The 27110-nt window shown below is 38.8% G+C and overlaps 1 protein-coding gene across 4 annotated transcripts in view; it reads left to right on the forward strand.

The window, feature by feature from the left end:
* Positions 1 to 27110, forward strand: part of ZNF277 (zinc finger protein 277) — a 59980-nt gene that overhangs the window by 4043 nt on the left and 28827 nt on the right. For all 4 annotated transcript variants that reach the window (XM_074539900.1, XM_074539899.1, XM_014275990.3 and 1 more), the window contains exons 2-7: positions 13155 to 13353; positions 16510 to 16598; positions 18305 to 18387; positions 22967 to 23058; positions 24423 to 24533; positions 26361 to 26493. In XM_074539900.1, the coding sequence (XP_074396001.1) occupies positions 13155 to 13353; positions 16510 to 16598; positions 18305 to 18387; positions 22967 to 23058; positions 24423 to 24533; positions 26361 to 26493 (707 nt within the window). The remainder of the gene's footprint in view (positions 1 to 13154; positions 13354 to 16509; positions 16599 to 18304; positions 18388 to 22966; positions 23059 to 24422; positions 24534 to 26360; positions 26494 to 27110) is intronic.

The following is a 27110-nucleotide window of genomic DNA, read 5'->3' on the forward strand; positions in this document are numbered from 1 at the left end:
AGAGTCCTTTTACTAGTAGGCATGATAAGCTCTGTAAAGGATGCAGTTTAATCATTGTGAACTGAACAATTAGCAATTACACCTGGAGGACAGGTTCACTAATTAATTCTGGAAGTGCAACGCAATTTATTTTAATATGATTACCAGAATGGATCTCCTAAAGCAGTATTATTTAAAAATGTTTAAAGAGCCTTTTTTGTGATTTTTAATTAAAAATCCAATCTCAAAGTAATTTTAAACATTTACCTGATAAGCAAGTGGATCTTTTGGAGGACTGGAAATTACTAAATTATTGTTGTAAAAATCACCTTTTATGTGCTTTTCTGTTTGAAAATTGAAAAGGCAGAATCCTTTTATGTAACTGTTGCAGTAATATTTTAGAGGTTTTAGCCTTCACGTCACATTTCTTAAATAACTGACAATGGAAGAATATACAAGTGAAACTAAATATTTCATTAAACAGGTCATGATGGCTTAATAAAATAAGTGATGGATTGTATTGGTTGGTAATAGAGATCTGAAGTGCCCAGGATTGCTGCCATAATTTTACAAATAATTGTGTTGTAAATGTGCAGTGTATTTTATCTGAAGACAAGGGGCATCCCCACACCTCAGCATGAATGCATAATTTCTGTTAGCACAAGGCATAGGATATGTTGTATTCCCCAAAAATACCCAATAAAGCTTTGCTATTTGGTTTTCTCTGAATTCAGAAGACTTTCATAGCTTAAAAGCAAAGATAGATGGCCTTTATCTTTCATTTATATTTTAAAAAAATACTTATTTCTGGTATGCTAAGCCACTTCTTGCCCTCTCAGTAACAGGTAAAGGCTTTGATACATGAACAAAGTACATGGTATCAGCTCCTCTATACCCTAACCAGAGCTCATTTAGAAGTGAGCTGCTGCAGACTGCCTAGTGAGCAGGTACAAGCTCAAATATGGTAACTTGTTTGTGTGTTAAAGCCTCCCAGTTCTTTGAAACCTCTGCTCAATCTTGCAGTTACTGGCAGTGGAGTAAGAATGAGTGGTGTTCCATCAGTCCTCGGACTGATGAGGACCTTTAAACTGTTTCTGTATGGGAAAATATCTGGTTCTCACCCCAAAAAAGTGTTTCTCATCACTTGAACAAATAATAGATGTGGACATGCTTTATTTAGATGTAGAGGTATAGGCTAGAGAGGTGCTTCAAGTGTTCTGAATGTTCTGAGGGTAACACAGATGCCAGGATAATTTGTTATGCCTCTTGAAACACTTTGTTCACTGCTTTGTTTTTCCTGGGGAGTGCTGGTTTTCTGGAAGAGCACGAAGTTGTAGATTCTTGTCAGCAATGATGACTGCCACAGGGTCTGCCTGACGCATAAACAGATCTTAGAGTTCACCTTTTGAGACTTCAGCCAGCTTTCTTGATGAAGGGGTGTAGGGTTTAAACTAGCACATGGTTGTATATACAAACAGTAGGAAAGGAAGAAAAAACCTAATTTTTTATTATGAAATTGAATGCATTTGAATGAATTAATTAATGAATGAAATGAAAAATTAATAATTATGAAATTACAAGTGTTAAGTGTTAATTATGAAATTACAAGTCTTAACTTCAGCATAAGGTAAATTTGTCTGTCCAAAGAGCCTTCATAACCTTTCCCAGCCCTGTGTGCTTCCTTCCACCATGTCCTGTCCTGAAACCTTTGCTAGAACTCTGCAACTTTGTGTGATCATTTATATCCTAAAACTGCAGTTGTTCCCAGTCTGTCTCTGAGGTTTTTGCTTCACGTTCGCATCCACAAACTCCCAGCAGGCTGAATCTGGGAGAAAAGCCTGAAAGCATTTGAATGTCTTTCTGTGGGCTTTTTAAAGTAGCTTTAAATATTGCATCAATAAAAGCCTCACACAATGGAGGAAAGAACATGACATTCAAGAAGCAGGAGAAAAAAAATGTGGTGAGTTTTGTACAGCTTTAAAGCAGGTCTGTGCCTCTGAAGAGCTGGGCACATCATCCTGAGCAGTGTCTCACTGAAATCAGGGAAATGTGTTTGTAAAAGTCTGGGTTCTTTGCAGAGTTATTGTCGGTCAATAATTAATTACAGTCACTTGAATAGGAAAAGACTAGTGTTCAATGACCTGATGATTGTTGTATTAAATAATGCAATAGTCAGTACCACTAAAACCACAAAACCAGACCAAAGTTGTGCTTTGGCATCTCTGCTTGTGCTGGAGGGCAGATTGGAACTAGGTGCTCTTGTAGGTCCCTTCCAACTCAAACAATAGCAGTACATGTTAATTTTAACATTTCCATAGGAAATGGTATAGCTGCAGTAGTCCAATCATTGATCCCAAGACCTGATTTTCCAGCAGGGGTTTCCACAATCACTGCTTGTTTGCCATTCTGTCCTGATATGCTGCTGTAGTAGACCTTTGAGTTAGAAATTGTAGTAGGTGTTTTGTCAGTGGCCGCAGTGGTCCACAGGCACCTGTCCTTTGTAATACATTTCCACTTTGTTTCTTGAAACTTGCCTTTTGATTTTTTTCCCTTTTGTTTTCGCTGGACCTTTCACTGGACACTGTCTTCCAATTCGTCTTTTTTTTTTTTCATTTTGTGTATTTTTCTCTGATATTTTTATGACTCACAGGCAGTGACCAGTGTGAAATGGCCCAGCTGGTTTTGTTTGATTCTTGCTCATTGAGATGTCATCTTTCCATTTGTCTTTGGGGACTCTGTACCCAAGGAGTAGCCACTTGCCCTGTGTGGTGGTAGCAGGTTAAACAGCTTCTCTTTATCCCTCTGGTGTAGAAGCTCTGTAGGCTTGACATGCCATCTGTTTCAACCTCGTGGTTTTTTGTGGTATGTTGTGGCTCTGTTACCTGAACAAATGAGAAGGCACAGTACATGAAGGTGCCACAGTCCCTGCAACCATACTGCACTATGCTCACGTGAAGTGAGTGCTCCCACACTGAACAGCCTCTTGGTTTAGACCCAGGCATTTCTGTTCAGGGTTGGGATGCATCTTTCATATACCTGGGCCCCAAACAAACCCTGTTCAGTGTCATGCTCTGAAGCTGGTCTCTAAAGCCAGCCAGTGCACAAAGCAGCTGAGAGTGACGGGGGCTGCAGGACTCCTGTGGGGTTCAGGGCTGTGCAGGGGTGCGAGAGGAGAGTCAGGGCTGGTGGGCAGCGTGGGGAAGCTGGCACAGCACACTCCCACCCAGAACCTCGTGCCAAGTTCCTGGCACGTGCCCCAGGGTATGGCTGTGAGTCCCATGGTGGAAGTGCACAAGGCTCACAATATACAAACAGCAGGTTGTGAAACAAATGTGTGCAGTTCTAAGGGATGCTGCTGCCAGAGGAGCATGTTGCTAGCATTTGTCCTGACCAGTGTGCCAGCACCGAATTTTATTATGACTCTGTAATGCATGAATAAATGAGGTAGAGCTTTTTCTCTAAAGACCAGTATGTTAAAAAACCGTCCTGCTGAAGGTTTTAATTTGATTTTGTGTTATACAGAATGAAAACATGCAATCTGTGCTGTATTTTCATTATTTATTATTACTGTACTAATTTAATGTTCAGGACCCTACATGTATTTATACAATTAGTAAAATGTTGCCTGAAAAATATGAACAACTTGTATCACTAATTCAAACATTCTAATTCTGTTTCTTGATAAAGTTAATTTCAATTATGGTATCATCCATGTCCATGAGCTGCATTAGTAGTATCAGCAAGCATATATCATACTTAGGAAGTCAAGATCTCTGTTATATGTTTAATGAATGTACTGAGACACTATCACAAAAATATTTATTTCAAATTCTGGGACAAAGAATAATCTCATAGAAATTTTATATAGCTTGCTGTGAGATGTCTCTGGGATCTATAAGACATAATTATTTGAGCCCTGACTTAAAAATACTTTCCTCTCAAAATAATTTTCAAAAGTGTATGTGCAAAGAGTATAAATAGTGGATTATTTGAAGTAAAATCAAAGCTTTGTTTTCCTGAATCATGATATCAGGCTGAAGTATGTTGATTCACATCACTGCACACTATAATGAACTTTCCCTTTGAGCCACTGTTTTTCCAGTTTGAATACCAGTTTATGGAGGTTTGATTCTAAAAGTAGAAACAACTTATTTTTCTACTTTCCATCTGGAAAAGCTGCAGTTCACTGAGAAAGCAGCAACAGACCACAGAGATTCTAACATCACAGGGCCTCTTCTTCATACAGATTCTTCATTAAGTATAAAATTCACTTAGTTCAGCCTTGAAGGCTCTCTGTGTGTCAGGAAGCTCAGTCAGAATATCTGAGAGAGATTTCAGCCTGTTCTGTCAGTATGACACCCACACACACAAGGATGCCAGAAACGAGACCTCTCAGGATGCATTTTGAGGTTACTTCTAATTTGTGTGAGTCTGAAAAAAATTTAAGTGCTATTTAAAATAAAAGTTTCACACTATTTGCAGTTGTTTTTTTCACATAGTTGCCTTTTTCAAGGAAAGTCTACCAATGAAAAAGTTGTAAACACTGCAATGCAAATGTTTTAGTTAGGAGCATGGCAGAAATTCCCATCATAATGACGTGGGGGTGTCAGGAACTGCTAAAGCAGGCTTTATGTTTTTAAGGCAAATCACACAGCCTTTCCTGTAGTTACAGAGAGTAAAGTAATTGTTTAAAAAGAGCACGAGGCAATTCTTTTAACATCAAAAGGATAAACGTGCTTGGAAATTGAATCCTGCTAGAGGAAAAGAACATGTGACAAGAAAAGGAAAATCCTTGTAATAAGGCATTATTGATCACTACTAAATGATCACAATAAAAAGAAGAGTAATGTAATTAACCTGCTTTACATAGCAATGCTGGCATAGAAGTTACTAGGCTTCATACAGTATTTTTAAAGGCACTGCAAAGACAAATTATAGCAATGAAGTAAGACCCCTTCTTTCTGGGAGAGCTAAGGTCACAGACAAGGAATATGTAAAGTAAGACGAGCCTTTTTCCAGCTTGCTGCTCTTTGCAGAGGGTTAAGCAGAACAGTGGCAGTGGTAACATACACAAGTACTACATTTGCATATACATTTTTTTACCTGTGATGCCTTCCAGTATGTATTTTTAACATGTTTTTAATTGTGGTACAAAATTGTGCATTTTTTTTCTTTGTCTTCTTTTTTTCCCCAGGAGTTTTCATATGAAAATAGAAGAAATTCAATCTTTATACTTTACATTTAAACAGCATTGTTTATGCTTTGTTATGATATCTCTGGTATGCCTTTTTACTAAATAGCAAGTTTAACAGAAAAAAGCTGCTTATTTTTGTTAGATAGATTTGGGTGATAAGTACAAAAGAAGAGCCTGGATGGTCCCTTTTGTCCTTCCATTTCAGATTCTTCTGTTGGATATTTTCTTCATCTTCCTTGTAACTCAACATTCTGAGTTTCAGGCTACATAATTACTGTGTTAATCTTTCCAGATAATAGTCTAGGGTTTAATCATTGCTTCTAATCCCTTATTTTAGTAGATCATGTGGATCTCAGCTCTCCATGTCTACCAAGTCACATGATCACACTAAACAAGGAAAGGTAAACAGAAATTTTGTTTAACAATAGCCATAAAAAATCACAGAAGCTCTAAAGAGTATAATAAAATTATTCAGGATATAATGCTGAAGTAGATAAATATTTTTTCATATTTGTGACCAAAATATAAAACCCTCATTTTAGTTACCCCAATGTAAGTCTCTGTCATTTACCCAGGAATGAGGCATTATACAGCTCTGAACCTGCTCTAGTGTGTTAAATATTTATAAATTGCATATTAACATCAGCACTTAAATACTGTTATGAGTACTTACTGGGGTCACTTCCATTAGTGTGTGTGGGCATGTGTCTCTCTGTGTGAGAGGAGTAGGTTTGCTCTGGTCTTTACGGATGTGGGGGTTTGTCTGGGCTCCAGCAGAAAGACAACAAGCAGTGGCATGTATCTGCTGCTGAACTGGGCAATAATCTAGTCTATTATTTAAACATGATCTTATTGGCAAGCACATTGGTTTTGTTTTATTAAAATTCCAGCACTTCACATTTTTATTAATCACTTTCCCAGTGCTATTCAGTTGTGTTCTGGTGCCTGTGCTGCGGTGCCATAGCAACACTTGTTAATGCTAATGAAACTGCAACATCCCGAGCTCCCCGACAGAGCAGCCCTGTTAAATATGGCTATTAAGCACAGTTGTATTTCTGTTGGTTCCAGCTCCCAGCAGACACCTGCTCTGCAGAAACTCTGTTCTGAGTTATTAGGATTCGGTAACTTACAGCTTTTCTTAAAGCTGTCATTTAACTGGAATCAAATTCTGATATTCCTAGACAGCAAATGCTGCAGAATATGTACAGTGTCTGTAAAACTGACAAGCTTTAGCCGTAGGATTAAGTGTTCTTTTGAAGTGCTCATTTGCATTCAATGAAAAAACAGGCAGGGCTGGGACTGATTGATCTTGGGGGAAGCTACAGGATGTGTTTTCCCCTAGAGCACATGGACATTTTAACTAAATATCATTCATAGTGTGTTAACAAGCAGAAGTAATAGGTAAATAATTCCTCATGAACTCAGACTTAATTCAACTTAATAGAAGTACTTGAGGGCTTTAATATATTGAGGTAGGAGATGATTATGTACATCAATTCTTCTTTCATTAGGAAGCATATTTGCATGTAGTATTGGTGAGGACCATGACAGGGTGTTTTATTTTCATTATTCTGAGTTTTGGCTTTGAATACTGTTTATTTGGCAAGTCATTAGTCATCCATCTTTTGTGCTCTGGAAAACAAAGGAAATATCCTGTAATCAGTGTAAAATTGCTTCCAAGAATATGACCACAAATTACGGAATGCTGCTGTGCCAACAAATAGATGCTGCAGTGCCAAGGCTGCAAAATAGGGAAGCTGTCGTGTATGTATTTCGAGTGTCAAGCCCATCCTTCTCCATATTCTTGCACCATCTCAAAAACAATTGATTCCAAGACAAAGCTTTAAACTGCTCGTTTCTTAAAGAGTTTTAAATGCAGCACTCTTTTGTGCAGAATTACCTATAGGAATACAGGTAGTTTCCCCATGTACTCTCCAGTGGGGTTTGGTCATTTTGGCAACTAAATGATTTTGCCTGTGATCAGTGAGAATTTGGGGGAGGGTGCTCAGCCTTTTTGTTTTCCATTCAGCATCTGTTGGGCTGCTAGTGTGGAGTGGCAGGTTTGCTAGGTGTCTTTTGTTTTCCTGTCATTCCTTCTTCCCTTTGTTCTTTATGTGTCTAAAAATCTGTCTTTTGCTCCTTATTTGGACTCCTGTATTCACCAATATGTCTTTGTTGTGTTAATTTTTGTTTTAGGATCATTTCAAGTTCTTGTGCTAATCTCCTCATGATATTAACCAGCTGTATTAATGAGATAATAAAGCAGATTTGTTGGTAATGAATTGATCCATTCAACTATTGGATTTAATTAGAAAGACACTTAACATTCCAGCAGATGTTCGTGTTTTGTTTCATTATCCTTGTGTTACCAACAGTGGGATATTTACATCGTAAAGTCCTCAGCCTAAGGCCTTGTTGCTGTGCCATAGACTACAAAAAAGGATAGAAAACCCATAAATATGTCTTAAGCAAATTTGGATTAATTCCTTTTTCATAATTTCAATTCTCAGACTTTGCAATGCCTTGAATTTTCAAAGTATTCTTCATTTAATAATAAATCGATTAATCTGTTTTAAAATAGTTTTATTTCTTCTTCCTTAGTTAAAACCCCTTGTCTTTGGACTTACCTCCTTTTCCTCTGGTCCTGTGACTCGCACACTGTGGCAGACTTATGCTAAAATTGTGTGAGACAGCTGAGGCTGTAAAGCTGAGGAGGTTCTGTTTCACCTTACTGCTGCTCACCGTGCACCTCTTAGTTGGCTCTTGCCCTTGGTGGACTCTTGTGGCAGCATTTTAAACATTCTTGAGCAAAAAGGAAGGAAGGAATGGTTCATAATGGTAAAGAGCTGGAGTGACTCATCCGAGGATTTGCAAGCCTGGGAGCCAGCACAAGCGGAAGGGCAATGGCAGATGGGTAGGAGCGATGGGATAAAGTGGAGAAAGTCAGGATAATGAGACATCCCTGTGCTTCTTGGTGGCACCAAGTGGTTACACTGGGGACGAACTCTGGGGACCTTGCCTTTCAAAGCTCCCATTCAAAAGCCAAATCTTTCCTTCCTTTTCTTCCTGATAATAATATCTGTTGTGTTGGCCATAGCATTGCCTTGCATATTGCTTTGTGATAATTGCATGTGTGATTGTGCAGGTGAAGTGCATTGCCTGCCCTGCTGTAGCTGTGTTGTAATTGTGTGGGTGGAACATTTACTTAATTGTGCAAACCAACATTGGTTTGGAGCTTAGAATAATTGTATTCAAAAGTAAAGATGTTCCAGTAAGGAAAATTAATCCATTTTCATCTTGTTGCTTCACTAGCTGTGAAGATTAACTAGTATATATTATAACAATTATTAAAATAAAATGAAGCCATATAATTTCTATCACAGGTGGCCTTTTTTAATTTACTTTTTTTTCCCCACTGTTGTAATGGTGTATACAGTCCCAGTGCAGGGATCAGAAATCCATTGTACTGGGTATCCTGTGGGTGCTTATTAAAAAAAAAAAACAGTGCTTATTCTAGTTTTGAAGGTAAATTAAATTGTTTTCTATACCATTTCATTCTCAAATACCTTCAAAGTATTTATTTTATTTTCCCCTGAAGAACTTGGTGTACATCGTAGTTTTAGTTTTCAAATAAGGTATTGTATTCCTCTGTTCTCTTCATTCTACTAATCTACCTTTTCTAGCTCTGAATTAGCTGTTAAAGACCATAGTTTCATCTGTCCCGTTAAAGGTTGAACAACATGGTGTCAGCTGCCAGTTTTGTGACTGAAAAACGGATTTTCTTATTTTCTGAGTTCAGAGGGCTTTCTGTGAGGCCTTGGGATGTCCCATTGCATAACAGTCATGCTGCTTTTCTATTAGGCAGAGAAGAAAAACTCAGGGGCAACAACATGATTCATCCAAAATTTAATGGATGGGTTTTATAAGGCTCTCTTCTCTTAGGGAATCTCATGAGTCCTGTGCTGTTCTTCACAGACACAATAAGCAAAGGTGATATATTTTGCTGTTAATACACCTTTTTTTTCCTAAGTGGTAAGCAGGAGGGCCAGCTGAAGCATTGCACGAAATCTCATGTTATTTGAGCAAATTGCACCCAAAAAAGTGCTGTGCAATGTTAACAAATGCAGAGTAACACAGGAGTGAACACACAAAGAATATGACCACTGTCTTGTGCATTAACCCCTGATTCACAACTTAAAAACCTGAATCATTGAAGAGAATTCAGTGGTTAATTCAATGATGTTAAAAACAAGTGAAATACCAGAAATAAAAGGTAAATAGAAGAGAGATCAAAAAAGAAAAAAATCTGTGCTGATTTGGAAACATATTTTCTTCCACTGTTGGACATTTTCAGGCTACCTCTTACCACATTACATGATGAATAGAGTAGAACTAGCCTCAAGTTGGACCAGGACATCAAGGAATAAAGGAAAATTTTAATAAAATCATTCCAAAAATTTGAAAAGTTGATGCAAGTTTTTGTAGGTGTTAAAAGACCAAGAATTTCAAATAGTGCAAGAATAAGTCAATACAGAAAAACAAATAAAAGCTGCTTTTCTGAGGGGCTCATATAGCCTTTGACTCAAAGTCTCCATAGTCAGACTTCTGGAAGACTATTCTATTTGTGTGATTTCTGTTTGTTTGCCCTATTTTTGTACCATTCCGAGGTAATTGCTTCTCACCCTTGTCAGGCAGGGCACATGCACCAGAGGGGTGTTTAATCCTTCTCTGTGAAGTTATTCTCATTGCAGTAGATTCTAAGAGAAAAGCTTGCTACTTTTCCCTCATTTTCAAATGTCTCTGCATGTAGGAGTCTTGGAGTCTGAGAATACATCTGAGAGTTTTTATTTCCCTGTTAGCCCTAAGCTGTGCTATAGTTAACAGCTTTTATTCAGTACCTGTAGCCATTCTGCTCCAAATATAGAAACAAAATTAGCTGCTTTTGCAGAGATTTCAATATTATGCTTGGATTTATTTGTACTGTTTTGAGGTTTGTGCTACATTAGTCCAGTAAGTGCTGTGCTAAAGGCTGTACATTTGTTCAGCTCTGTGCATTTATTCTCTTGTTCAGTGTTTTTTGTAGCAGATGAGTATAAAGATATTTACATGGATTCCTTTTTCCGTTGCCTCTTCTTTTGAGTGCCTTCGAAAGAAATTGCATAAGCTTCTGCATTTGCCAAACTGCTCTGATAGCCTAAAGTTATTCTCTTGTAGCATTAGCTACTCTGTTTGGGCAGCAAAAAACCCTTCACCCCGGTTTATTCCTTTCATCAACTCATGACTACAGTTAAAGACTGAGCAGTTCTGTTTTTCCAGCCCGAGCATTTGCTATTCACAAGTACCCTTACTAAACAAGGCTCCTTGTCTAAGTTTTGTACCAGTTCCTGCTGCACACACCTATCCGTTGAAGGTTGATTTATTGAGGCAGATAGGTGCTTATTTATTTGATTTCTAATGGAAATTGTCATTACAAGAGAGCTGTACCAAAAATTAGCAAAAAGCAGTGTTGCTCTTTGCTGGGTTAAGTTGAACTGGCTGACAGAATGTCTTCTTAGTTCACTTGGCATCAGCAATTGCAAAGGAAATTAAGTTCTACTTTTCTCAGTAAACATGGTGTAATGCTTCTTCAGGCAACAGAACTGACTGTAAGAATGGACAAAGCTGGACTCTTGCAGGTACCACCAATTTTGTTTGGGAGATTTGACCCTTTCATGAGGATTGCTCTAGCACATGGTGTAGCCACTGCTGTTCTTAAAATAGGGCAAAATGGAACAATTTCTGCAATGCCAGTTTAATAAAGAAATTTCTAAGGGAAGGGAATGAGCTGAAGTGTAGACTAAATTATGAGAAAAAAAATGTTAGATTGTGCACAGCAGCTGCATTGCTCCAGGTAACACCATGCTCTGTGTGCTGCCATCTTTCCTCAGTGCTTGGTTTTATGTGATAAATTGAATTCAGCGTAACCCAGCCATCAGTGTTCAGTCAAGGCAGTGCCTTTCCAGGAAGTTCTGTATTCAGAAGTCCTAAGTAGAAGCCTCAACAGTTGTGCAGAACATATATTATATATTGTTCCAGGAGCAGTATAGAGCTGATAAAGCTGTGTTCCTGTGCTTTTATCCCCTTTACCACCTGTGGCTCCCAGCAGCTCCAGCTTGCCCTCAGTCCCCTGGGGCAGCCCCACCACTGAACCACTGCCTGTGCTGTGGCTGCTGTGGAGCTCAGTGTGCCTGTTCCTCTGCCTGGACACAGATCTGTCACAGAACTCACAGGGGCTTCCCAGGTCTGCGTCTCAATGGGATTCTCCAGCCCTTCTTTGGTTATTTCAGTGTATTGGTAGAATGGGGGGTAGAGCCCTGATGCATTAACATATTCTCCTAGGAAGAAAGCTAAATTACTGTGATTTTTTTCATTATTTTTCAAATTTTCCATGTAAGCAAGTTACCAGACTGTCAGATTTAGTATACTTGCCAATGTATAACATATATATGTGATTTTTGTTGGGTGAAAGTTATCTGGTAAAAATTAAGGTTCCTTTAACCATGCGTATGTTAAAATTCATGTGTGACAAAATAACAGACTTGAGAGAAGGCCTTTTTCTTAATTCTTCAGGTATCTTCAGAAACGGATGCCCAGGAGGTGCTCTCAGAATAGCAGGAGATGGTTTTGCACTGTGAGGGTGTCTGAGCCTGGCACAGGTTGCCCAGGGAGGTTGTGGAGTCAAAGCCATTTGCATGGTCCTGTGTGAGAATCCTCCTTGACCAGCTGACCTCCAGACTTCCCTTCCAATCTCATCCATTCTGTCATTCTCTGAAATTTCATTTTTCTACAGAGGTGTTCATGGCACTGTCGGAATCCAGAGACACAGAGTTTATTCTCCTGCTGCTCAAGCTAACTTCATAATATAGGACACCCATGTTTTCAGTTTTCAACTTCAAGAGGGCAGGAACATGGGTGCTTTTTTCTGTTTGCTTTTTGCTATCCAAAATTAATGTATCTAAAATTGAAGATACCTGTTGAAATTGGCATCTGCTTCCAAGAGAAACCCTAACCCAAGACTGAGGTAGGATTAATTTGGAAAATGGACACCACGGTTTGTTCTGGACAGCTGGAATTTGGTTAGGCTAATGGGCCCAACTGTTTAACTCTCTTGGTCAGTGTGTCTTAATGAATTATATTAATTTATGGAAGAGCTTGTGAGTTTAGGCCAGTGTTGTTTAAATGGGGAGCACACACATGTAACCCCAGGACAGCATGTGGCAGTGAGTCACCTCCGTGTGGTGTCACCTGGGGCACCTGTGGCTGGCTGGTACAGTGTGGTACAAACAGGGCCATTCACCTTTCCTCATGGAGCATGGCTGCCCCTTCCTCAGCATCTGTACAGTTAGAAAGGGCTCCAGTGGGCACAGGCATCTGGTGGCAGTAACCTTGATCAAGCAGTCTTTTGTCATAGAACAGGGATTTAGATGTTAATGGGAAAAAAAAGGCAAGACAAATGCATATCTTCAAGAGTCAGTCAGTATTCTGCAAAAAATAAAAATATAATTGGGAAAATTAATATGCAAAACAGTTTGTGTTATACAATCTAAATCCTTCCTGACACTGAGCAGTGTGGCTCAGAGTATCAGGAAGCCACAAAGAGTGGCTTCATTCATATCAACAGGTAGATTGGATAGTGAGAAGAAGAAAAGTAGATTTCCCGCCATAAAATTTCTTTAGTGGTAAGCAGAGCACTTGTGTGTGACTGACTTGGTGTCAGCTGGGAGTTTCATTTGAGAAAGACACCTGAGAACTGTCCTGTGCTGACCTTGCACTGTCCCTCTTGGAATCAATGCAGTCAGCCTGCTTACAAGCATCTTCTCTTCAAGTGATCCATGCAACAAAACCAAGACTCAAACAGGTTTTACATGTACTACCTGAAAGTACTCCAAGAGATGTACATTTATTTACTTAGTCAAAATTAATTTTTTTATTCTTATTTTAGATACTGAGTGTATTTTGGAGCCTCTGTCTCTGCCAGAAAGTCCAGGTGGTGTTGATGCAGTAGAAAGTTCTCCCTATGTGCCTTGTATTTTCTGCACTGAATGCTATGTCTTAGCAGAACAAAACCAGCTCCTGAAACACATGATTATTGAACACAAGCTCGTCATAGCAGATGTGAAACTGGTGGCAGATTTTAGAAGGTAAGGGTTATGTCATTAAAAATGAGTGTGTGTGTGTGTGTGTGTGTGTGTGTGTGTGTGCAGATGTTATTGAAAGCTTTGGAAAAGTAGAGATCATCTTTTTTAAAAGACATTGTGGGACGATTTCTGCTTATAAGCCTTTTGCTGCTGGACTGTAAGGTTGTTTTCCTATTTCCTTCCCTCTCCCTAGTGCCTAGATGTTGCTGGGACTAGGGAGCTCAGTTTTAGAAAACTTGGCAATTCCTGTGTTTGGCACTTTTTAATATATCCAAGGGTCTTCTCAGGTCCTGTCACTAATCAACAAGTTGTGTGCAAACTAGAAAGCTGGTTTTAGCAAAGCCCATTCCAGACAATCAGCTTTCCTAATCTGGGGTTTTATTTGTGTAGGGCAGAACTATTTCTATCCCTGTACAATGTCCTAAAGCTGTGTATTGTACACAGAAGGTGCTCCGTACAGGATCTCTCACATTCTGGGATGAAATTTGTTTGTGCTACTTTAAGGACAGTGTTCCCCCATCAAAATCACTTTTATGCCTTAACTATGCTGTACAGTACTGTGATCTACACACAACTGTGGCTCCTTCTACAGCTGTGTCATTGATCATCTCGCCAGGGTCACATTTGGCTTTCTCTCTCTTAACTTCTCCAGTAGCTGGCATGGCCCCAGCTGGCTTGGAACTTCAGAGACAAGGTGCTTGCCTGGCATTGTGCTTTCCACAGTAATGTGTGGGCCAGGAGGAAGGCTAGACAGTACCTGCCAGTCTGTAGATACTTCTGCTGTAGTATTTAAGTGTTAGACAGATAAATTCTCAACTAAAATGAGTTTTGTAGTAGATCTTCTGTCACTAGTTACTAAGTCAAAATCAAGACCTTGTTTCTATCAAGACTCAAAATAAAAAAAAAAAAAGAAATAATACAATATAATTTAGGAAGAGAAATGTAAGCCACATAAATTAAATCCTTAATCAAATGTATGAGCTTAACGTTGCTTAAAATTGAAAACTGATGGTAGTTTTTGTTTGCTTTTCTGCTGAAGGCAGGCAGAAGGAGAATGTACTGTTCTTTGGAGATAGTACTAGTATCTTTGGGTAAGTGAAGGAATCAGAGCTGCTCAGTCATGGACCACCAGTCTAAGCGTGCTTGGGGAATTATTTTGCATTAATAGAAATGTATTTCAAAATCACCCCTTCAAAAAGGGCCCATTTAGATTATTTTTGCTGCTAATGCAATTGGAAGGTAGCCAATTCTTACAGAAAGTGGCCCCAGGACATGAAATGATGGAATTGTTGCTCTGAAGTGTGCTTTCTCTGATTTGCTCTATTAGTAAAATAGTCTAATACTATGCACAAAAAAGAGAACATATTCTGAAGTGTTGAACTGAGGTGAGGAAAATACAGGGATCAACTCTGTAAAGATAGTATTATTTTTATATTTAGCAATGATCTACAGCCAGTCTTAGGAATACATTTCTTGACAGAACTGCAAGAAGTGGATAATCCATAAAGGACCAATGCTAATGGAAAAATTTTTTCTTTTCTTTTTAACTTTGAAGAATAAAGATAAGTTGGCATAAGGGCAGAGGGAAAAGAGATAAGGGGAATAAGCTTCTGCTTCATGACTCAACATGATCACTCATTCTGTCTCCCTGGAAGTATCGCAAGGCATTGGTTTAATCTGGTCATTGATTATTTGGGTTAAGTCTTATGACATGAAATCCCTTAACTGTAATTTCTGTGACACAGACAGTTATGGGCAGGTGAGTTTGTACCTGTGTTCATTTCTCTCAGAGCAAGGGAGAGACATTTATTAGATGAGCTCTTGCAATCTCTCCATTTGCACATTTATGTCCTAAAAGCTCAAGGATGGCTTAGTCTGGAAGAACTGCAGTTCTGTTCAGCAGCTCTCAGTGAGCACTGCAAACAGGAGCAGGCAGAGAGAAGGAAAGGCTCACCTCTCACTCACTGGCATCTGAGATGCTGCTGAAGGAGCCCCAGCCACGTGTGCTGGCTCCACTGTGCTCAGCTGTCTGCTGCACCCCAGCTCAGTCCTCTCCATGGCAGAGTCAGCAGAGAGAAAGATGTGCTCATTCCTTGTCTGCTGCAGCTGAAGTCCTCAAATATATTAGGTGAGAATGGTAGGGGCAGTGTGAGACACTGTGGGGTGTGATAGCTGTGGAAAGTAGTTACAGATTGCACAAGTATTAAAAGCTGCAGCTATTTAAAAATGCTCTCATAATAATGAAAACTGATTTTTTCATTATCTTTTTCCTAATTTGGTGGCACAAAATAAGAAGAAATCATTGAATAGCCTTTGCCTTACCAACTCTCACGTGATTTATATAATACATGAGTATAAATTTAAGCAAGCATTTAAACATTTTCAGATTATTTTTTAGAGTAAAATTCTGAATAATTAGCACAAGAGTTGCTTGGTTCCTTTCATCATATAAATTTAGTGATAATTTATCCTTGGTTCAACAGTAGCTTCCTAGTTCAGTGGAAATCTCATCTCAGTTGTGTTCTGTTGATGCAGCTGTAATACCAACAAAGATAGTACAGAATGGTTTTTAAAAAACTGTAGTTGATGGGTTAAACTTTCAAGATATGTTTAGGTCTTTTCTTATTCTGCCTGCTGTCTTACCCCCAGGTGTTCAGGGACTTCATTTTTCTGTCTTTCTAGTTGTCTGCCAAGCTACAGCTTTCACTGTAACTCCACAGGAGACCTGCCAAAACCTCACTTTTGTCAAGTTGTTGTTTTTTATTGAGTTTCAACTTCCTGACTGCATCTTGCAGAACACAGAGCACAATATTTGGGAATTTGAGAATGCTCTATAATATAGCTTTTCAGTAAAGATGCATCTGAGTGGCACTTCTGTCTTTAGATGTGAATAGGTCACAGTGTTTATGCAAAGCTTGGTGCAAATCTGCTTATTGAGTTCTTCACTTTGACAGCATGGTTAAACCCAGTTTAAGTGAAACTGAATTAATTTCATAAATTTGAAAACTAATGTGAAGGAAGAAAAAAGGGACACAGGAGTTAAAGAAACAAAAACACATAAGAATTTAGAGCATGAGAAAAACAAGAGTTAATCAATTTTTTATTACAGGTTTTTCAGTGTTTCCTTTTTCATTGATCATCTCCCCCTTATTTTTAAAGCTACATCCTGTACTGGAAGAGGAGGTTTGCAGAACAGCCTATCACAGACTTTTGTAGTGTGATAAGAACAAATTCAAAAGCTCCACTAGGTAAGTATGCTGCTTGCTCACTCTCTGATGGGCAGATCATGGGATAATTTCTGGATGATATACTGCTGCTTTGATCAGCCAAGTGTGTCTGACACTTGGCCAGAAAACCACAGGAGTAATGTTTAACTCTTAGGCACATATCTAAACTTACCTTTTCCAAGGATTACAATACATGCTTCAGCACTGTGCTGAGTGAGGATGAGGTCAATAGAGGCATAAATGTGCTGTGAGCTGGGCCCTGCTGCAAGTCAAGGCCTGGAAGGAGAGCTGCTCACATCGTGCCTGGGGAGACCTTGGTACCCATAAAACATCAGTGATGGTCATTCCAAAATGAAGAGAAGCATTCCCAGTGAGCTGCCTTTGCTGACTTCACCCTGCTCACCTCCTGCACTGATGCTGCTAATTCTTCTTGGACATCAGGGCCACATCCCCCTCCCTTTGCCCTGCCACAGTGCTCCCTGTGTCAGGAGATGTCATCCTCACAGGAGCCACGCAGTTGTGCAGTTTCCTGGGCTCCAGCACAAGTCTGAAACCACAGTTCATTGTTGTGCTGCATTGGTGTGGTGGCACATTCCATCCTTGGGACAGTGTTGGCAGTGTGAAGGAAGGGTTTTTCTCAGAAATAGCTCTTATGCATTACTTTGGCTTTCCTTTTCTAACAGGAAAACACAGTTTACCTAAAACAGATAAGAACTTTAGGGCTTTTCTGCATCTTTAATTCTCAATGGAGACCTTAAAAGAGAAGAAACACTGCATTCAGCTAATGTCAGAGATGGTTAGAAATTGGGAAGTGAGTGCAAAATGGATGAAAGTAATTTTTTAATTATTCAAAGTAATTTTAAGAAAATTAGCCCTGGAAAACATGAAAATCATTCCAAAAATCATCATTCTGTTTCTCTCACAAACACTTACCACTCAGTTTGAAAACTGCAAACCAAGCACCTGAATAGCAGAATTATGAAATATCAATGAGCCTTCTCCTTCTCTCTCTCTTTCTGTCTCTCTCTTCTCACCCCTCCCTCTCTCTCCAGAAAATTTTTCTTATCTTAACCCATTTTCTTTTGTATTTTCCTACATCCTGAGTAATTGTAATTCCTTTGAATAAAATTTGTTGCCTTCTTCAATTGGATGTGACCATAAATAGTAAAAAGGTTGCTAAAGATAAAATATCTATAAAATATATAATTAGAAATGTAAATTAGGCAAGTCTCAATGTGTGGTACTGAACAGTTGTGTATATCCACAGGTGGAAAAATATTTGATGGTAAAAGGTAATGTGATAGATCAGAGCAAGAGGAGGATAAACCAAATAATGATAGCTTCTGAAAACTGACAGTTACTTAGGGAAATAACTGTTAAGATAAAATTAAAGGGTATTTCAAATTTCTTTCATGCTGACTTTAATCTATAACCAATGCAAATGCTAATTGTTTTATGTATCCAGAGGAACCATCATAAAAATGAATAAAGCTGGTAGTGGAGAAAAGCTGTGCAGGACTTTTGCCTTCATACTCCAATATAAATATGCACAAATATTTAAACATGTTTCATTAAGTTATGAAATTAAAGTAACTGACTTTTGTAGGTTAAAAATCACATTCTTACATTGTTAATGTATTCCAAAGTCTTAGCAAATTATCTGCCAGTAGCATTCAAAGCGGCTGCAACTTCCCATTCCTTACTCACACTTTCTAATCTCTTAACAGAGGAACAGGACAATTATTTTCTTTTATGTGATGTTTTACCAGAAGACAGATTACTTCGAGAACAGCTTCAGCAAAAGAGACTGGTAAGAAATTATTGTTTCGTTTTTTAAGGTAAACACTCCAATAGAATAGAATAATATATAATAACTTAGCAGGCATTTTAAAGTGAAAACCTTGCATTATTGCAAGATGGCAAAATTCTGATTTTTTTTTAAGCTCATTTCTCTAGCTGCTGCCCAACCATACACAAATCCCCTGTTTGTAGATTTTTCCTTGGGATAAGTGTACAGGTTGTGTGTCAGTGTTCCACACAAGTGGAGAATACACCCTGAACACTGAAAAAGGTTGAGTGTGCTGAACACTTTTCTGCTTGCAAGGATCTGCAATGCATTGACACACTCTCTTTCATGTAATAACACACATCTAGGGAAATAAGCAAACTAGAACTTGGTGTGAGATACGGTGAGCAGAGAAGGTGATCCTTACCTACAAAACTTTTGAGCAAGCTGTTTGTGTGCATTCTCACTCCCTCTCCCAGATTTCGTTAATTCACAGTCTCATAACCACCATGGTGTGTGAGTGGTGTGTGAATGGAGGAAGTCTGGCCAGTATTGTTTCTGTGAGATCCAAAGGACATGAAATGCCAGCTCTTGGGTCCACATGAACCATTCTGGTTCTTCTTGCCTGATGCTAACCTAGTACTGTGGGCAGACCTTGCTGAACTTTTAGGCATTGTCAGTTCTGAATGGATGGTCCTTCAATTCCACTCTTGCTGAGCAGCTTCCATGAGTCTTGGGCCAGATTTTTGGGCAATGGGGTTTTTTCTGGTTTCTTGTTTGAAATACACATCTGGAGTCAGGTTTTGCTGTTGGGCTAATTTAGAAATGAATGGTACATGGCAGCCTTGTTGACCATCTCCTCATGTTAGGATGCAGGGAATTCCCCTGGAGATGCACAATACCCTGTGTCTGCACTGTGAGATGTGAGAGTGCAGGCCTTGGGGTCTTTACATTCCTCAGTTTAGTGCAGGCAGCCATGTCCTCAGAATTGTCAATACAAGCCTTTTAACCCTTTGTTGTGCTGTTTCTTCTGGTATGTTTATATTACAAGTTTGTACATACACAGCATGCAAATAAAGACACAGTAAGTGATGTGCATTCAGAATGAAGGAGAACCTTACAAAACCCAAATTCTAGTCCTAAGGAAATTTGGATTGGCAGGCAAAATCCAGTTGGTTCAGCTACTCTGTGAGTGCTATTCCTGCTTGCTGGCAACAGTAATATTCTTCAGCTTAAAGTACATGACTAGTGAATCCCCAGAATTGGAGGAATATGTACAAGTCTTACACAGCTTTCCATAAGATCCCAGCTCCTGCAAAGGAGAAATTCTGGTGGTAGTTCTTCAAATGGGGATTTTCCATGGAATTAGAGTTATCTGAGCTGAAACCTGCCTTCCTATATAGGCCCACTGGATTAGCATAGATTCAAAAAACCAGCTGATGCAGTCATGCCTGGGATGCTTCCCTTCCAAAGCTGTCTGGGATCAGTAAAAAAAGGTTTGTCTAGATTAGAATCTTACCCTTGACAGCTAAGTGTCTCTGCTATTTGCTGTCCTCTGATCTAGTGGTGATCCTTTCCCAAAATACTCAGTCTCCTGCAATTGGCAGCTCAAAAATTTCTGAATTCAGCAGTATGAGCCTCCAACTCTGAACCCACAACAACTTCCAGAATCCCCACTACTTGCAGGAGTGAGCTGTGCAGCAGCTTGACCACACACTGGGAGACAGCCTTCTCTTTGGTCATTTTGAACCTGTCATGTCACACCTGGCAGGTTTTTGTGTTAGAAGAGATGGTGAAGAATTTGTCCTTAGTATTATCCAAACCATTCATGACTTGTCTCCTGATTTATCTGCCTTACATTCTGTCTTTCATTAGTCCTGTGCTGGAGTGCACACTCATGGTGAAGAAGGATAACAGCATCCTGGGCTGGTTTAGGAAGAGTGTAGCAGTCAGGTCAAGGGAGATTGTCCTTCCCCTCTACTCAGCACTGCTGAGACCACATCTGCAGTGCTGGGTCCAGCTCAGGGCTCTCCAGCACAAGAAAGATATGGACTGCCTTGAGCAACTCTGGTGCAGGGGCATAAAGATGCTCAAGGGACTGTGACATCCTGCATAGGAGGAGAGGCTGAGACAGCTTGGACTGTAAAGTCTGGAAGACAAAGCTCGCAGGAGAACTTAGTGATGTGTATAAATACTTGACGAATTAAAAAGGAGTCAGATTCTTCTCACCTGAGCCCACCAACAGGATAAAAGGTAATGGGCATGAATTAAAAATCGGGAAATTCCCCCTGAAAACAAAGAAACACTTTTTTTTTTTTTACTGGGAGGGTGGTCAAACACTAGAGCAAGTTACCCAGAGAGGTTGTAAACTCTTCCTCTGCGCACAGTCAAAAGAAAACTCAACACAATCCTGGGTAGCCAGGTAGAGGTGACCTTGCTTGGGCACAAGGGTTGGACTCATTGCTCTCAAGAGATCCTTGCAACCTCAATGATTAAGTGATTTGAGGTTGAGGAATGCTATTTGGTGGTTCTTCACAGTGCATCATTACTGCACCTCTCTGTATCTTTTACAGTTTTCTACAAAACTTTTGGGTTTGTGAAAGACACCTTGAATTTAGCATGTGGGCATGCAGTGTCATAATGATACTTGTTTCCCAAGTGTATATCATGTTTGGCTTTCAGGGAGGAAAAGGGGTTGTGATGGAGCATGCAGCTGATGTTTTCATAGAACCATCTTATTACAAATAATACCTCCTGGCTGCTATAAACTGGAGTGTACTTTTTTTGTTTTTTAAAGGGCATTTGTTTCTGATTTTGTGGTGGTTTTTACTATGCAGTTCTGTACCAACTAAGCCTTTTCTCCACTGCAGTGCCAAGGGCATGAGGAGTCTGTTGGCAGGTGAGCAATCTCATCTGCTCTGCAAGTAGACATTCCCTCAAACTCTGGAATGAGTGGAGAATTTAACCCAAAGCAAGTGCTGGTTTTGTTTACAGAGTAATTAAATTAGGAAAGAAAGAAATATGCATTTTTATTTTGGTGCAAAATAGTTTGCAGTTATCACTGTTTTGAATTTCAGAATTGTATCCTCGGTTTTTACAGAAGGATTTTGTGAAATCGAGTTGCAGCTGTAGTTGGGGCTAATGGAGTCACTTCTTTAGTTACAGCAATAAAGTCTGTTTATTTTTTCATTTCCCTTTGCTGCAATCTGAGTGTTGACTTGCAAGTTAAATAGATATTTTGCTTTGTAAAGCCTTTTACCTCCAGACAAGTCCAGCAATTAAGAGTGAGCTGGCAAATGGGCTCATGTGAGTTGCGTAGAATAAAGACCAGAACTATACAACTTTTGGTGATTTTTCTGCATCCTTTGAATCCTTGCTGCTGTCTCCAACAGCAAGCCCAAACAAGGACAAATGCTGTCTTTAAAATGTGCTGCCTGAAGCATTTCGTTCTGCAGTTTTGAAACTGCAGTTTAGGAATATTTCAGGCTGTATTGCAGCAGGGAGCTAGCCAAGGTGGATGTCATGCAGAGACATAATGGTGATTGTGATGTATTGAGAGAGTCCAAGGAATGAGCCTGAAGTAGGTTAGAGAGCACAGCTTGCTGAAATAGCTGACAAGGCTGTGAAATACAAAACAGATACGGTGTTTGGAAAAACACGGTCTTGACAAAGATTTCCTAGTTGTGAAGCACTACCAGGCAAGAAAGTCCTGGCAGCAAATCTGAGGATACATGGAGGGGCAGTGTCAGAATAAGGCGCCTGGGTGTCTTCTTTAAATAAAAAAACTAACATCCCAGACCTATTTTTTTGAAAATACATGCTTCCTACAACAGCACTGACCTTGTGTTGCTGTCATGCATACAGCTGACTGGTAGTTTTAAGTGAAGGAGCTTCTCTTTCTCTCAATAAGTAAAGACCCCAAAGAGGAGTCTTTACCAAGACTGCAAGGTGTACCAGCTTCCCAGGAAGAGCTGTTTGTATGATCCCCAGTTTGTCACAATCTGAGGCTGAGACAAGGTTCAGGAGGTTGTAGATATACACTGGAAGGGATGGAGGTGTTAGTCCAGTTCAGTGTAATGCAACATCAAGAGTGCTTGTGGTGTGTGCCACAGCTTCTTACAGAAACTGCCAGGGCTGTGTCCTCTATCAGGAAAAAGCCCTCTAGGTTGCCTGCAAGTAGCTGTAGGATTGAGTTTGCCATTCCATAGGGTGTTAGGTGCTTACCCATAAACCTGCTCATTGATACCGGAGGTAAAGCTGAATCACAGGTAGAAACATTAAGCTGATATATTTTATACAAAATTATTTAAATAGTTGCATAAGATCTCACCATGGACTGTATTTATTTCCATGCGCCATGTATATAAAGTTAAGATAATTTTACTGGAGCTTAGCTGGACACATATTGCCTTTGGAAAAACTTGGAATATCTTTGAGAACCCACACTCAAAACATACTAACATCTGGTTTGTGCCAGCAGCACATTTCAATTTTATATGTTCATTGTTACAAGTAAGGATAAATATGTATAATAAACTTATGTGTTGGAATGATTTTATGAATATGGTTTTGTCTGAATAACTATATCTGTTCCTTTTCATAGAGAGAAATTCTAGAACAGCAACAACAAGAGAGATATGACACAAGTTTTCATAGTATGTGTATGTTCTGTGATCAAGAATTCACAGGAAACAGGTTTGTTTATTGCCCTGTTTGCCTTTGTTTTATTTTTTGATACCTACTCAGCATCTTTGTTTATGTTTTCAATGTCATTGAACCAGTTAATGCATAATGGTAGGACTCAGAAGGTAGAATTAACTTTAAGGTATTGTTTACGAATTTCTTTCAATTGAAGTGTCATTTTAAATAGATTCTGTCTTACTTCTCAAACTTTTTTATTTATTCCAGTGCAATTATTTCTACTACACAGTATACTGGAGTTGGGAACAAACCATTTTAAAGAGAAACTTCTTTTTGCAACTGTTTTAGTGACAAGGACAGCTGTGTAAGCCAGTGTGATGGTTAAAAAAACTTTTCATCCAGTTGTATATTTTCTTGTTTAAAACTCACCTAACTAGTGTGAATTTGGATATCAAATGAAAAAGAGGAGAAGAAAATTAGAGTGAGAACAGAGGGCTTTACAACATCAGTCAAGTGTGAGCAAGAATTGCACTGAAGTGCATGCTCCAAAGGAACTGTGTTTATTCAGAGTAAATCAGTTTCAGTTGGGGAGGCCAAGTCTGTTTGCATGGGTAGTTCTGGTAATCTGGACAGATAGAAGCACCAGGGGTCATTTTCCTGCAGGTCATCCCAATGTTCTGTGAGTGTCCCTCTCTACTGTCTGGTGACAGTGGAGGAGCTTCATCCTCTGCTTCATCCTGCGTCTGACAGGCAGTGGGCATGATTGAAAATCATGCCTGGACCTGGTAAAAGCAAGTATCAACACTCAGATATTTCTTTAGTCCTCAAAAGCAGAAGCTGAGGCATATAGAGAGGTTGGGCACCTAAGGAATTTACCAGTATATCTCTGTCAGAAGAATATCTTATTTAAACATCCATTATTTTATTTGTGTACACTTTTGAGTGCCGTTCATGTTGCTGGTGCTGTGTGAAGCAATGTTGATGTAAAAGCACATTGCATCCAAGAATTTCTGCTCTGCTAACCAGCAGAGAGAAGTCTGACAAAGGGCTTTTTGGAATGCTTCTCAAGGGGGTTGTTTGAAATGTGATTTACTTATATAGAGTAATGAATGAGCTTTGCTAACAGTGACGGTCAAAATAAACTATATTGTAATTTTCATTTAAAGGATTATATTTCATGCATGTGGATGGAGCAGTTGAAATGTTACTGAACATTCAGCAGAGCTGAAAATGAAAAACTTCCTGTTTCAATAAAATTGCATTCTCTATTTCCTAGCAGTGGCAGCAAGACTATTACTGTTTATTTAACATTGGCTTTTATACAGTTTTAGAGCCATTGGTGTGTTTTAAATAAGTAATTAAATTATTCTTATGTATATGCAAAAATATGTAACATTCTATTTGAATGTCTTTTGTAGATCTGTTCTTCTCAACCATATGGCAAGAGAGCATGCCTTTAACATTGGGCTGCCAGATAACATTGTGAACTGCTATGAGTTTTTGGCTGTATTGCAGGGAAAGCTTGACAAGTAAGTAGAGTTTTGTTTGTTTTCAATAAACTTGGGTTGTATTTCTTTTAACTTGGAAATAGTAAAAATGAATTCCACATTTGTGACTACTTAAGAAGAAGCAAAGAGAACATGTAAGTTTATTATGAGTCCTCTTAGAAGTCTTTTTGTTGCCTTATTGAAAGCCAGTTCCTAACAGTTAATAGTATGAAGTCAAGTGCCATGTTTCAGTTAGGTGTTGCACAGTTTGACATCACTAATAGCACATGCCTTTTTCTCATAACTGTTAGCATTAATGTTCTTTCTCATCGTGACAAACTTTTTGCTAAACATCTCCTTAACTGCTGAATACAGAGTTCTTGTTCCAGTCTTCTTTAGCTCCATCTACCATCACTGTGGGATGTTTGCTCTCTCCCCTTTAGCTTAGAGAGCCAACCCAGAGCAGAAGGGGATAGATACATGTTAACTTTTCCCAGAAAAGAAGACATATTAATGCCTTTTCTTTTATGGTTGGTGTTGCCTAATGCACTGAATTGCCATGCTCGCTGATAATTTGCAGCCCTACTCTTTATCAGTAGGACCTGAGGCTTTCAGTTCAAGGCAGTTTTCTCAAAGCTGATCCTCTCTGTAGTTAATGCACATGCTGAAATTGTGTCCAGAGTGGTGAAAGGCCACTCCCCCTACGGCTGAGAATAAACATATTAGCTATGCTAGTAGAATAGTACCTGAGAATAAATTACTAGAGGAGAAAAATCTTGTTTCAGGCAAATAAGACTGCATTATGTATGCTGACAGAAAGCCTTCTGTACTCTTCATGGGAATGCCTTTCTCAAGTAGAGCAAACACTTTGCTGTTAGCAGGTGGAGCAAAGCAGATGTTAAAATTCATAGATGTATTCTGGCATCAGACCTATGATTCCCCAGCAAGGCAATCTTGATTTGAAGTCTGCAAGCATAGGGAGAACTCAAAACTTCTTAAATGTCTTGAAAGGCAGGATGATACTGAGAATCCTGAATTCCTGCTGCACACAAAACATCTGAGGGGAATCTGGAAGCAAAACAGTTTTATGATGCTGATTTAAGGCAATGCATGTTCTTCTGTTTTGTTTGAATTGCTCTGGAATACATACTGTGGTAAAATTCTCATTTGTTAATGAATGTTTTCACCTTCTTAAGTAATGTGTATATACACCTAAATTATACTTTCCTGTCTATGTACATATATGCATGTACCTATGTGTATGTATGTCTGTCTGTGAATTATATATACTTCTCTGTGTGTGTGGATATGAATTTACTTACAGAATTTTACTTAGGATTTCAAAACCCATTGACCACCCTGGCAAACTTTCATTTGCCCTCCCTGTTGAGGTACAACTATAAAAACTTCCTGTTTAGCTAATTTAGATTGTTTCAAAAGATAAGTAGTATGTTCACAGTTTGTTTCTTTTCAATCTGAATTACAAAGGAGCAATTACAGATGGATTGGATGTTAGTGTAAGTCCATGCTGAGTTACAGAGCTCACACAGTGAGCAATCAGCAGCCTTTCTGTGCCTACTTTGGGTAATCAGACTTTTCTCCCCCTTTGCATATGGGGCAAATAGTAAATTTTTTTGTTATCTATATTTTTCATTTTTTGTGATTGTTATTTCTGTTTGACTCTACTGTGATCTAAGATTATCGTGTAATTATTTTTTTTTCAAATAAGCTTTCTGTTTCTTTTAGTTTGCTCTGACATGCTTAGGTTAATCTTATTATATATAACTCCAGCTTATTTAAGTTTATTATTTTACACTATTTTCAGTTTAACATGTTTAACAGTTTAACCTGTTTACCTTTTTATCTTAGCTTGCAGTGTTTATACTGTGAAAAAGTCTTCAGAGACAAAAACACACTTAAAGATCACATGAGAAAGAAGCAGCATCGCAGAATCAATGCCAAAAATAAAGAATATGACAAATTCTATATCATTAATTACTTGGTAAGTAGTTCTGTGAATAATTAGCAAATTGACTAAAGAGATACAGACATTATCTAGTTAAAAGTTAATAAATCCAAACTAGCAATTAGTATAAAGGTCAAAAATCAAGTGAAGTATTCTTAAGAAGTATGCTCATTTATGGTGTGATATTCTGGATAATTGTCAAACTAAGCACTAGTAAACATTTTTTGTTGAGATTTGATTTTGAGAGATGCAAGAGTGTAGCTTGAAGAGACACTAATCATCATGTCATTAGTGCTCAGTCTCTGCTTTAAAAACAGAAGGCAAGGTAAGATTGAGCAATTAAGTAAATGGAGGCCTAACTTAAGGCAAGTTGGCTTCAAGATCATTTTCTACAAACCTGAAGCTGGAAGTGCTCTTCAGAGGATAAATTAAATGCAAAGAGGAGGAAAATGAAAGACACAGAGATGAAAGAAAAACAGTTAGTTTTTAGCCTCCAGGTAGGTGTATGTTGCTAAATATTTTTTTTATCTCAGACCTCTGAGAGAGTGTGCATGTGTATGTAACAGATTTTCATTTGCTGCCTTCAACTTATGAATATAGAAGGTGCTTCAAAAGCTGCTGTGTTCTGTCCCAGAAATAACTGTGGTTCACCT

This window comes from Zonotrichia albicollis, chromosome 4, assembly GCF_047830755.1.
Source record: "Zonotrichia albicollis isolate bZonAlb1 chromosome 4, bZonAlb1.hap1, whole genome shotgun sequence".
NCBI classification, from domain to species: domain Eukaryota; kingdom Metazoa; phylum Chordata; class Aves; order Passeriformes; family Passerellidae; genus Zonotrichia; species Zonotrichia albicollis.